Source organism: Borostomias antarcticus (genome assembly GCF_949987555.1).
Source record: "Borostomias antarcticus genome assembly, chromosome: 26".
In the NCBI taxonomy this organism is placed as follows: Eukaryota; Metazoa; Chordata; class Actinopteri; order Stomiiformes; family Stomiidae; genus Borostomias; species Borostomias antarcticus.
The window spans coordinates 10,175,821-10,188,320 of NC_140259.1; the positions used below are offsets into that span (position 1 = coordinate 10,175,821).

Genomic DNA, 12,500 nt, shown 5'->3' on the forward strand with positions numbered 1-12,500 from the left:
TCGGTGACGATGGTAACTGTATGTGCTTGGATATAGTTCCCTATAGTGCTAGCTTTGGCTGTTGTGTGTCCATTATTATGTGTGTGTGTTTATTGCTCTGATGTAAAGCGACTTTGGGTTTCATGAAAGGCGCTATATAAATTAAAGTTATTATTATTATTTATTTATTTATTTATTTATTTATTTATTTATTTATTTATTTATTTATTTATTTTTATTTTTATTTTTATTTTTATTTTTTTTTTTATTTTTATTTTTATTTATTTATTTTTTTTTTTTTATTTTTTTTTTATTATTTTTTTTTATTTTTTTTTATTTTATTATTATTATTTTTTTTAGTCCATTGTTCAGGAGCCTGATCGTCTGGTGGAAGAAGCAGTTCCGGAACCTGCAGACAGTTTGTGTCCGGGTGCCTTTAGTATATTTGACTAGTATTTTCTCCCCGTACTCATCAGAGGTCAGAGGTCAGAGCACAGCCCAAGCAGGAGAGAGAGGCCCTCGCTCCTTCCACCGTGGCCACTTTGAAGAGCTCCGGTCAGGGATGGTCAGCTCCCCCCCCCCCCCCTTCACCACATCCCCCCATCCCTCTCTCCCCCCCTCCCTCTCTCTGTCTTTCCTTCTCTGTGAGTAAGGACAATGACGTCATTCAGCCCTGCAATTTCATGTGACGCCATCGGCCTCTGCCCCCCCCCCCCCCCCCTCCGTCCTGTCTTGCACCTGTGCTACCCCCCCCCCCTCCCTCGTAAAAGCCCTCATTGAGGTGTTTAAGAGTGGGGTAACAGATGCTGGCCTCAGAAGGCCGTGCCCGGCCACCGGTCTGGGTCACCCCACCACAGAGAGACACCTTCCCAGGGTCTCTGATCTCCAGCCTGGGTGATTGAGAGGCCGCTGTCAGCCTCTGATTGAGAGGCCGCTGTCAGCCTCCGATGTCATGATGCTAGTAGAGGCTTAGTATAATGTCTAGGTCAGTGAGGGGGGCCGAACTATCAAGTGGTCACGTGATTTACGGAGGCTCAAATAGTTACTCACTGGATCATTTTGAACTTTTGGAGCAAGCCACTGAAGTATACAATTTATGATTTATTTATTTTTTATTAAAAGAAAATAAAGATTTAGTTGCCATCCATCGGCTGTGTTTGTAAAAATGGGAGAGAGAAAAAAAAAGAGTGAATGTGTTCAGCTTCCAGCTACTACAGTACCCAGGATCAGGAACTGTTTGAACCTCCATGTTTGCATGGCTACTATGAGAATATCATGGTCTTTATTACGTTTTTGGTTTTGACCCAGCTTTTTAAATCAGTACTGGGTGGAATAATGATTCGAGATCTTCTCAGATACGTTTGTTTTCTTGAGTCTGTCTGCCTGGAGCGTCAGGTGGGCGGAGTTTGCATTATTGTGAACAGACCATTGGTTCCATTGCGAGAAGAATCGAGCACTGATACGTAATTGAAATCATTTCAAATAGTATTTTGACCCTGGTCTGTTTCTATGGCTCTACTCAATAGATCTAGGCCAGTATTAAAACAAAGGAGGCAATTTAAAGAAAACATCATATTCTAAAACAGCTTAAAATGTTCTGGGCTGTTAAATGTGAACTGATCTCAACATTGTGTTTACTGAGTTTATGTAATAGAGTCTCTCATACTCACGAGGCACTGATTAATCACAAAAGCTAAGAAAAAGCACGAGTATCCCGTGTTTGCTATAGCCTATACATTGCTGTTTGGTGAATATTCCTGTTGTAGGCTATTTGCGATACTCTGGCTCCATCTGCTGGCGGGACAGGATATGGCAGTGCTCTGAACATTCTGAACGTTCTACTGTATCTGTGGCTGTGCAATTATGTGTAATTATTGGATGGCGGGCACATTACAAATAAAAATAACATAATATAACATGTAGCATCCCCATCACCAGCCCCAGGCCGATGTCATTATTGGATGGGTGGCACATTACAAATAAAAATAACATAATATAACATGTAGCATCCCCATCACCAAACTTTGATTTGTCCAAATAACCAGTAATAAAAAACATGCAAACTGGAACAACTTAAATTTGGTTAATGATATGAATGTCTACAAGAGACTACTAGTACTACTACTACTAGTTGTCTTGTTATAGTAAACAGTATTGTTGACATTTCTTAAGCTCATTTTACAATTATGTACCATATAAATCAAATATAAAGAAAATCAAAGATTTTAGAAACAATATTGCTGAAAAGCAGGCACTAGGATTGTTGAAAATACATTCACTGCAGGTTGCATTATTTATTTTCCTCAACCATGCTCCCTAAACACATTCTGAAGAGCATGTCATGTTAGAACTAAAGCAAGTCTAAAATTTAGGCATTTTCAACACACGGGGCGGCTGTAGCTCAGTTGGTAGAGCGGGTCGTTCAATGATCGAAGGGTCAGTGGTTTGAATACCAGCTCCGACTGTCCACATGTCGAAGTGTCCTTGAGCAAGACACCTCACGCCAAATTGCTCCCAATGAGCCAGTTAGCACCTTGCATGGCAGCTGCCGCCATTGGTGTGTGAGTGTGTGTGTGAATGGGTGAATGAGAGGCCATTGTAAAGCGCTTTGAATGCCGCTAAGGTGGAAAAGCGCTATATAAGTGCAGTCCATTTACCATTTATAAAAGGTATTTTCAACACACTTTAATGTCCGTTTCAGTGGTTCTTCTCACCCAGCCTGATGGTCCTGGTCCCAGTCTCTCGGACGGGACTCAGAAAGACCTCCTTCCTGTAGCAGAACCGGGTCAGGTTGACCCAGGTGTATAGCCTCTCGCGGTGCTGGAGCAGGTAGTACAAAGACAGGCTAAACTTCGCTAGCACCAGCGTGCAGCAGATCTCCACCACCAGCAGGGCGGTGTAGATGATCATCTGTGCCTTACACTGGGCTACCTTGCTGTTCCTGTTTCTGTGTGCGTAGGAGAGAACTGGGGGGTTAGAGGGTACTACCTGGGGACAGGTGAAGTTCATAGGGGTGGTGTGTAACACTGTGATCGCTCGTTGGCTGGTGGAGAGAAGGGTGGTGGTTTGGGTTATACTTTTGGTAGTGAGAAGGGGAACTGTGGTGGTGGTGATAATTATAGTTGTGGTGGCAGCTTTCTTAACAGTGAGCATTGTGGTTGGAAAAGTAGTTGTTGGAAGTGTGGTTGGCAAAGTAGTTGTTGGAAGTGTGGTTGGCAAAGTAGTTGTTGGAAGTGTGGTTGGCAAAGTAGTTGTTGGAAGTGTGGTTGGCAAAGTAGTGGTTGGAAGTGTGGTTGGCAAAGCAGTTGTTAGCGGTGTGGTTGGCAAAGTAGTTATTGGAAGTGTGGTTGGCAAAGTAGTTGTTGGAAGTGTGGTTGGCAAAGTAGTTGTTGGAAGTGTGGTTGGCAAAGTAGTTGTTGGAAGTGTGGTTGGCAAAGTAGTTGTTGGAAGTGTGGTTGGCAAAGTAGTTGTTGGAAGTGTGGTTGGCAAAGTAGTGGTTGGAAGTGTGGTTGGCAAAGTAGTTGTTGGAAGTGTGGTTGGCAAAGTAGTGGTTGGAAGTGTGGTTGGCAAAGTAGTTGTTGGAAGTGTGGTTGGCAAAGTAGTTGTTGGAAGTGTGGTTGGCAAAGTAGTTGTTGGAAGTGTGGTTGGCAAAGTAGTGGTTGGAAGTGTGGTTGGCAAAGTAGTGGTTGGAAGTGTGGTTGGCAAAGTAGTTGTTGGCAGTGTGGTTGGCAAAGTAGTTGTTAGCGGTGTGGTTGGCAAAGTAGTGGTTGGAAGTGTGGTTGGAAAAGTAGTTGTTGGAAGTGTGGTTGGAAAAGTAGTTGTTGGAAGTGTGGTTGGCAAAGTAGTTGTTGGAAGTGTGGTTGGCAAAGTAGTTTTTGGCAGTGTGGTTGGAAAAGTAGTTGTTGGAAGTGTGGTTGGCAAAGTAGTGGTTGGAAGTGTGGTTGGCAAAGTAGTTGTTGGCATAGTTGTGGTTGGTTTGGTAGTGGGCAGGGTAGTCATTTGAGTTGTAATGAGAGCTGTTGTTGTCAGTTGGGTGGTTACTGTGGTGGTGTATATTGTGGTGGTCATTGGTGTGGTTGGTAAATTGGGGGTGGTGGGACGGGAGGTAGGACATATGAGCTGGTCTTCCATGAGTAACAAGATTTCCTGTCCATTTAAATCCTCTGGAGACTCACAGATGTCTGGAGAACTGGATTTGATCTTCTCTGTGTTGTTCGTCATCCACCAGTACAGAGACACCATGTTACAGTCGCAACGCCAAGGGTTGTGGTCCAGATAGACATTTTTGAGTTTCGGTATGGCGTCAAATATCTCCCCAGAAAGTGTCTGCAGGTCATTGTGTGCCAGCTTCAGCGTGGTCAGAGATGGTAGATTTTCAAACGTGTCAGCTTCCAGGAATTTGATTTGGTTCTTTTGGAGGTTCAGATCTGTGAGCTTCACCAGACCCTCAAAATTGTCTTGAGACACAGTGACCAGATGATTTTCTGATAGGTCCAACCTCTTGAGCTTTGAAAGAGGCCTAAAAACTCCCTTGGGAATGGTGGTAAGATTGTTTCCTCTCAAACTCAACTCCAGCATTTTGGGCAGTTCTCCAAATAGGACTGGAGGGAGACTAGTCAGTTGGTTTTTTGCCAGTGTCAGTGTTTTAATATTAGAAAAACCAACAAAAAATTCTGCAGGCAACTCAGTCAAAAGATTAGAATCTAATAATAATTTATTTAGTTTCGCTTTATGTGTGAATATATTGGGGGGTATTTCAAGGATTTTGTTACCATTTACAGAGATCTCTTTTAGGTTTGGTAGATTATCAAATAATCCCTGAGGGAGAGCGGTAATCTGATTCTCATACAGACGTAGAGTGTGCAGATTATGAAGCTTTGAGAACATTGCAGTGGATATCGAGGGGATGCGGTTCTTAGCTAGGTGGAGCAGCTGAAGGTTTTCCAGGTCATCAAAAGTCCCCTCCTCAATGGACTCTATCTTGTTCGTGTGTAACTGGAGTTCTTTCAGTTTATTGAGGCCTTCAAACAATTTTTTGTCTAGAATCTGGATCTTGTTGTCCTTGATGTGAATAGTTTCAAGTTTAGTCAAGTTTCTGAAGACTCCGACAGGAATATGGGTTATAGAGGTGCCGGATATCTCAATTAATTTGAGGTCTGGCAAACCATCAAAAGCACCGGCTTCTACTGAGATTACCGTGTGGGTGTTGAGGAACTCAACCTTTTCCAGCTTGGGAGTTGTGTTAAAGGCCCCGGTTGGGATGGTCTTAATCTTACTTCCAACAAAGAAGACTTCAGTGATCCCTGGATTCAGAGTCACGGGGATCTCTGTCACCTCTGTGTCATAAACAGCTTGGTATTCTTTGGGACATTCAAGTTCTGTCTCACATGCTGGGGATGAATACTTAAACAAGAAAGGAAGGAGATTGAGGAGGATGTGTACTCTTGACAGCTTCATTCTGGGGGGAAAAACAGCAACAATGCAAAGATGTGAAAAGTATGGAAGGGTATGGTAAGTCATGTTCTAAAGCATGCATAAGCACAGACGTTCAACATTCTTATTAACAGACTAATGACAATGCTATTACCATTTCTATTTCTAATAATAACACGTGCACAGTGAACCGGTCATCCCCTCAGCCACGATGAATGCCATCAGCATGTACAGTTGTTGAATGTTTAAGATCATTCTCAGCTCATTTTCCGAGAACAGTGGCTGAGTACATGTGGCTGAGTTTCGCTTTCTCACTTTTCAATGGCAATTTCACATAGTGTGATGTTGGATGATTTTGTGAAACTTGATTTTTTTTAAACAGTCCAGTGCAAAATCCATGATGTAGCCTTAGTCATCTTAAAACAACACCCCAGGACTAAAGCCTCTTCTACCTAGTGGGGTAGAATAATGGCACACGCTGTTTCGAGTTGATTTGGTCTTGTTATAGGAACGGAGAATAACTGCCCCACTGGCTCCTATTTAGTTGGGTATCCCACTTGCAACCTACAGTATAGAATAGAATAGAATATACTTTATTGTCCCCTCAGGGAAATTTGTCATATTGACGTTTATTGTCGTATGACGATGACAGACACCACACCCAACAATCCCAGGCAACATTAGCCAACAAGCATTCCTGCTAATTACTTTCAAATGAATTAGAACCCAAAGACCAGAAAACACCATACCTGCTTTTTGTTTTCTTCCTTTTTACTCTCGAGACACAGAACTTGTAGAAGAGGGGTCTGGATGGTAAACAGAGAGACAGAAAACATGGCGTTTATCATCAGTGATCTATCTCTTTACGCCAGCAGGCTGGTGGTTTGCTGGAGCCGGCGGGAGGCTCAGCCCTGAGGGGTGTGGTGAGAGGCCTCTCTGCTGATAGAGATAAGAGAGGGAAACGGACTTTAATGTTGCAGCTAATGTCCTCTGACATGTGCTCTGAAGTGAGGTCTATGGTCTTGCTTTTAACAGACTCTGGCCATGCATGGTGGAGCAGCAAGGCATTAGTCAAATGCTATTGGATATAGCAATATAAACATCCAACATAAATACTGGCTAGGTGTGAGAAAGGATAGACAAGCATTGAATAAACTGCTGTTTCTGGACCTTCAATTGTTGAGGCTGGCTAAACTTCAAATGACTAGGGGCTGGAGCAGGTCTGGAGGTCACAGTCCTCGGATTCTGAGGGAATAAACAGGGTTGGAATGAGTTGAGAACAGCCCATGCTTTTGCTAGTGGTGTGAGGTAATGGATTATACGTGTGTGTGACCGAGGGTGTGGGGTTGTGGTGCTGCAGATGTAGGATAGCCTACCTACTGGGCTGGGAACCATCAACATCGGTCTCCTGTAGCTCTTGTTTGACCCGAGGGAAACCTGGAGGGAGACTGTAATACCTCACACTGACCAGCAGGGGGCAGGTCTGTCTTCTGTGCTACATGTTCTCAACTATCCATGTCGTCAGCATGTACAGTCACTGTACTACAGTGGTTGAATTAAATGTTAAAAAAAACAAATTCTCACCTAGTGATTGTGGATCTCCAGAACATCCAGGCGCTATGCGGAGCTGGGTTTCAGAACATCCACACTATTTAGAGATCTGCTTTAGAGATCTACATTGAAATCGGAGGCTGTTACTGACACATAGTGCTCGCTAGATGGCGCTTCTTGCATGTAAGATCATAAATATCCAGCCATTCTCAGAGCATTGTGGGATTTTTCCTATGCGCTCCTGTTGAAGTTTGCGTTGATGTATAAACCCGCACGGCCCCTACACTGTTTAATTGACACAAAGGAGAGACACATTACTGGTGAGTGAGCAGACAACATTTTACTGTGCACTTGTTTGGTTCTGCCTTTACAACTATTACAAAGTTAATTAAAGGTCAATTCTAATTCTGTCCACTAGATGGGAGTATAATACATTTAGATCTAGAGTGTAAAACCATTGGAAGATTTGTGACCTAGCGTGAGTGAACTGTTGAGATAAGGTTGAAGAGCAGCTTACATTCCAGAGCATAAATACACCAAGGTATAAATATACCAGTGATTTTGTTGAGAAGTGTAACTATTTGAAAGAGAACAAGGCTGTTGCCTAAATACATTGATTGTTGCAAATTGTTCCAGAATTATACAGTGTTAGTAAATGTAGCAATTAGTAAATTGTTGTTGTTTTTTTGATTATGAATGATAAGTCAACAAGATTGTTATCACAGAATATTTGTCGAAACCCTATAATTCAGGAATCCAGGGACATGGTCGTCAGTTCATTCTTTTTCAGGCCAAATAATTTCAAATGGGCCTCAGTAGACACTGTTATGAGTTCAGAATGAAGTTCACTTCCAAGATTTCACTTGCATGGTCCAGTCTAAAGAACAGAGTTTTTGGGCCGATGTTCTAAGGTGCGGCTTCCTCTCTTGTTCCTCTTCCAGCAAATGCAGCAGACGAGGGTAGTGATGACTGCAATGCACACCACTGAGATGATGATGATGATCTTGGTGTCTCTGGACACCACCTCCTCGTTCTCCTTCCCATTGCTCGTGCCCCCCCCCTGATCCAGGGTGGTGGTGGCCTCAGCGGTGGGGGCAAGGGTGGTCCTCTGGGGAGGGGGGGTGTTGGGTTCCCTCCTCTTCTCAGTGGGGGTCACAGAGTGATTGGTGGCGTTGGGCGGGCGCAGGGGCATCAGCTGCTCTTCTGTCAGGTCGACAATGACCTCACCGCTCAGGCCGAGGGGCGTGGCGCACACCACGATGCTGCAGTTGGCCTTCGTTGAGTGCTGTCTCAGCCAATTGCGCATTGGCAGGATTTCCTGGTCACACCTCCATGGGTTCTGGTCCAGCAGCACCTCCCTGAGTACTGCGAAGCTGTCCAGAATTTCTCGAGGCAGATTGGGAAGGGAATTGTTGCGCAGGTCAAGTTGGCCAAGTTGGCTCACGCCATGGAGGAAGCCGCTTGGGAGGGAGCCCAGGCGATTGTGCTCCAGGGAGATGTTGACCAGCCTGGGCATCCCGCCGAAGGTGCCCTCCTCAAGGCTTGTGAGCAGGTTGGTGTGGAGAGACACCTCCTCGAGTTGCTCCAGACCTCTGAAGGCGTGGGAAGACAGCAGGCTGATCCGATTGCGGCTCAGCACCAGCAGACGCAGCTGGGTGAGGTTTCCGAAGGTGCCTTCCTCCAGGCGGGTGAGCTTGTTGTCATACAGCCACAGCTCCCGGAGCGCCATGGGCCCAAAGACGCCAGGGCCGACGCTCTCCAGCTGGTTCTCATAAAGGGATATCTGGGCCAGGCTGGGCAGGTTGAAGAACACCCCATGGGGGAGGGTGCTCAGGTGGTTGTTGGAGAGGAAGAGCTTCTGGAGGTTGTGTAGCTTCGAGAACAGGTCGGCGTGGACGTGGCTGATCTGGTTGTCCTGCAGAGAGAGCTCCTGCAGGCTCACCAGGTCGTCCAACGCTCCTGGGGGGATCTCCTGGAGAGCGTTGCGGTTCAGACGGAGGGACTTTATCCGGGTCAGGCCCCGGAAGGTCTCCCCAAAGATCTGTGAGATGTTGTTCCTCGCCAAGGTGAGGTGTTCCAGTTGGGAGAGGGAACGGAAAGCTGTTTCAGGAACTGATGTTAGCATGTTCTTACTGAGATCCAGGACCTTCAGAGCGTTGAGGGAGGAAAACCAGGCAGAGCGAAGCACCGAAAGCTTGTTACTGCTTAGGGTCAGAGACTCTAGCCTCAGAAGATTCTGGAACAAGGCTTCAGGCAGGTCATCTAGGTTGGTGCCAGTGAATACCAAGGCGCCGAGGTTAGGGGTGTGGTCAAAGGTGCCAGGAAGCACCTCCCTGGTGCCAGAGTCTTTCACCACAAAGGCGTTCAGGGTCTCTGCAAATTCGGCGAAGTCTTCAGGTTTGAGGGCGGATATGTTGGTGTCGGCGATATAGAGTTTGGTGGTGGAAGCGGGGATTGCAGAGGGAAACTCAGAGATGGTTCCGCCTTGGCAGAGAATTGTATTTTCTTTGCACTGGCATTCATCTGGGCATGCTCCCAAGATGACACCGAGGGTGCAGAGGAGGATGAATGAGTGGAGGGTGAATGGCAGGTCCATTGGCCTCCTGGAGAAAAACAAAGAGTTTCATCAGTTTTCTCTCTATCATCTACAGTATACACATACAGTATCACAAGCCGAAATATTGGACTGGCAGTTAAAGGGACAGGCCATGATTTTCAAAATGTAGCTTGTTTTTTTTTTTCTTGGTATTGTTTCAATTGCTGGTGTCCGAAAGCAGTGAGAATATACAGGTATATAAACTGTAAAATGAAATAAAAAATATACACATGCATGCATGCATGCATACATACATACATACATACATACATACATACATACATACATACATACATACATACATACATACATACATACATATGAGAAGGGCAGGTATATCCAGGTGTATTTGTATTTTGAGAATAGTATTGTTTAGTGTTTTGTTGACATCCGATGCAGGCAGGAAGTAGTGTATAATGACCCATGCATCTGCTCTGTGGAATACTGCTCTCAGAATACACACCTGAATACAGAATACAGTACCTCGAATACAGTATGAGCTTTGGGAAGGTTTAATGCAAGAATCCAAATGGTAATGGTAAATGGACTGCACTTATAGTACATAGCACTTTTATCCAAAGCACTTTACAATGGCCTCTCACTCACCCATTCACACACACACTCACACACCAATGATGGCAGCTGCCATGCCTGCTCTCCACTTCGGATAGCATAGCAGTACATATTAACATATTGTTACTATTATTATTATTAACGTAATATTATATGCAAGAAATATGCTTACTCCCATTTGGAAGGGTAGTGATTGAAAATGCAGTTTTCTCCAATTTGAGGTACAGTGAAGACCTTTGGTTACAGCAAGTGTAATCTCCTAGATCAGGCATTCCCAAACTGTGAGGCGGGCCTCCCCTGGGGGGCCCCAAAGAAATTCAGGGGAGGCGCGGAGGGATGGTTAGAAAAAAAAGAAAGAAAAAAAAAAAGGAAAAACATACTTTTTGTTTTTTAAATGTCTATAGTTTTTATGAATGAAATGTGATTTTAAAGGTCAGAAGATTGAAATAAATAATGGGAGAGATGTATACTAAGTTTGTGGATAGTGCAGAGAGAGCCTCCCCCCGCAGGCATGAATGTATTGTGCGAAAACGTCATAACGTTAACTAGCAGCAGGTGCCACCGAGCTAACTTAGCTGTGTAATGTTATAGGCTAGCTAACGCTGCCTTGCAAAATGAACAAATTAGGGGGTTGGGGGGGCGTGGGTGTGTCACTGTTTTCAGAGGGGAGGCCCACATTGATGGAGTTTGGGAACCCATGTCCTAGATAAGAAAGGTCATCTTGGTCTTAAATTTAAGCTCATAAACTTGGGAGGTTTTGTATATACAAGTGAGGCAGTGACATGTACAACAAAGTGTTCAAAATAATTACTTTTGATGAGAATTTGTCAAGCAGACAGACATTGTTTTGTCTTCATGGGTATGTGAGAGTGATATTTGAAAATAGAAAGGCAGCAAGCCCCAGAATCTTATTTTTATATTTTCCCCTATGTTTCAGGCTACTCCATGCAAAGTTCATACTTGTGTGACTATTTATGCAGAAGCAGTACCTTAATATTTGCATGTACATAATTTTGCCAGAAACCTTGGGTTGTTTTTTGGGGGGGAGCCCTGAGACCTAATGGCCCCGAGTTGGGAGTGGTCGTTATCAACTCGGGATGGCCCAAGGTACGAGCTAACAGGAAATAAAAGAGAAAATAAACGTAGCAAAAAACATTCTGAGGGGTGGACCTGGCGCCCAGCCTATTTCTACTCCTTGTTTTCCACTTGATTAGACGCACATTCTTCTATTTTTACCAGGATATGAAGTTATCCAGCTTTTATCTGTGGCATTCCCTCTTTCAAGGATATCACTGTGTGGTTATCATAGTCAAGAGATTAACTGTCTCAACACTCACTTAAATGCAATGTTTGAATAAGAGTAACAGTCAACACAATGATCACACAGTGCAGAGATGCACAACTCCTCAATCAGTACATTTGAGGTCAAGTGTCATGCATTAAAACTTGCGGCCTAGATGGATGACTCCAGTCTTTCCAGATAATCTGTCATCCTATGTCTGGGGGTTGGGTTTGGCGAGTGTGTGCAGTGGTAAAACAGGTACATAATCCTGCCAACATAATGGTCCAGTTGGTGTATTTCATTCAGACCCTATTTGTATTCAATCTTTTTTTTTTTCCATCAACGATTTTTATTTAATTTTCTGCTTTTCACAACAGGAACAACAGCAAACACAAACCACCCTCCCACCCCACCCCCTTACCCTTAACAGAAAAAAATAATAATATAACAGACATAATGAAGTAAATATCAATAATAATTACAATAAGAGTTACAGTACTACATGAATACATGAATACAGCACATGCGCAATGTGAAATAAAGAGCTTGGATTAAAGAGTAAACACCAGGACACAACACTGATAATACAGAAAGTGTATGACAGTAATGATTCAGTCAGTGGGGAGCAGCTTTAGTCTATTAAAGTATGAGATGTATTCAATCATTTTAAAGTAATCGTATAGAGCGTTATTTACTTCATGGCTAGCCGTGCAGACAAGAGGCTTTCCAAAGAAGTGTGTTCCCAAAGAAGTCCTTCCATTGAGCACAGCTACAGAGGAACTGGGTTGTAACATTGGCCATGAAACATCTGTTGCCCAGATGTGAGCCGTTTCGATACATGTTCTGTTCATGGTAGGCCTGTGTGTTTTGGGTTTCCTAGTACACAGCAGAAGTAAAGAAACATCCCTAGATTTCTTTTCAACATGGTTTGGTATATACCTATGATTGGTATATTTTGTATATGTTTGGTATTTTTTGTATATGTTTGGTATATGTTGTATACTCTGTGTACCTACAGTACTGTAAATTGGTCCTTGATTGTGCCTTTTGGTACTTACTGCTGTAACAACAATTTCCCCTCTGGGA

At 43.9% G+C, this 12,500-nt stretch overlaps 2 protein-coding genes across 2 annotated transcripts in view; both read right to left on the reverse strand.

Moving 5' to 3' along the window:
- Positions 1–2,676: 2,676 nt before the first annotated feature.
- Positions 2,677–5,634, reverse strand: LOC311326270 (uncharacterized protein; the record flags this gene model as incomplete). Its single annotated transcript, XM_084459143.1, has 4 exons — positions 2,677–2,945; positions 3,124–4,019; positions 4,061–5,282; positions 5,604–5,634. 4 exons carry the CDS (start codon positions 5,632–5,634, stop codon positions 2,677–2,679), a joined length of 2,418 nt encoding a protein of 805 aa, XP_084315269.1.
- A 2,206-nt stretch (positions 5,635–7,840) lies between these two features.
- Positions 7,841–12,500, reverse strand: part of LOC311326271 (uncharacterized protein) — a gene marked incomplete at its 3' end in the record, with an annotated part of 5,419 nt that continues 759 nt past the window's right edge. The window contains exon 2 of the mRNA XM_084459144.1: positions 7,841–9,566. Coding sequence (XP_084315270.1) covers positions 7,841–9,559 — 1,719 coding nt within the window. The 5' untranslated portion in view covers positions 9,560–9,566. The remainder of the gene's footprint in view (positions 9,567–12,500) is intronic.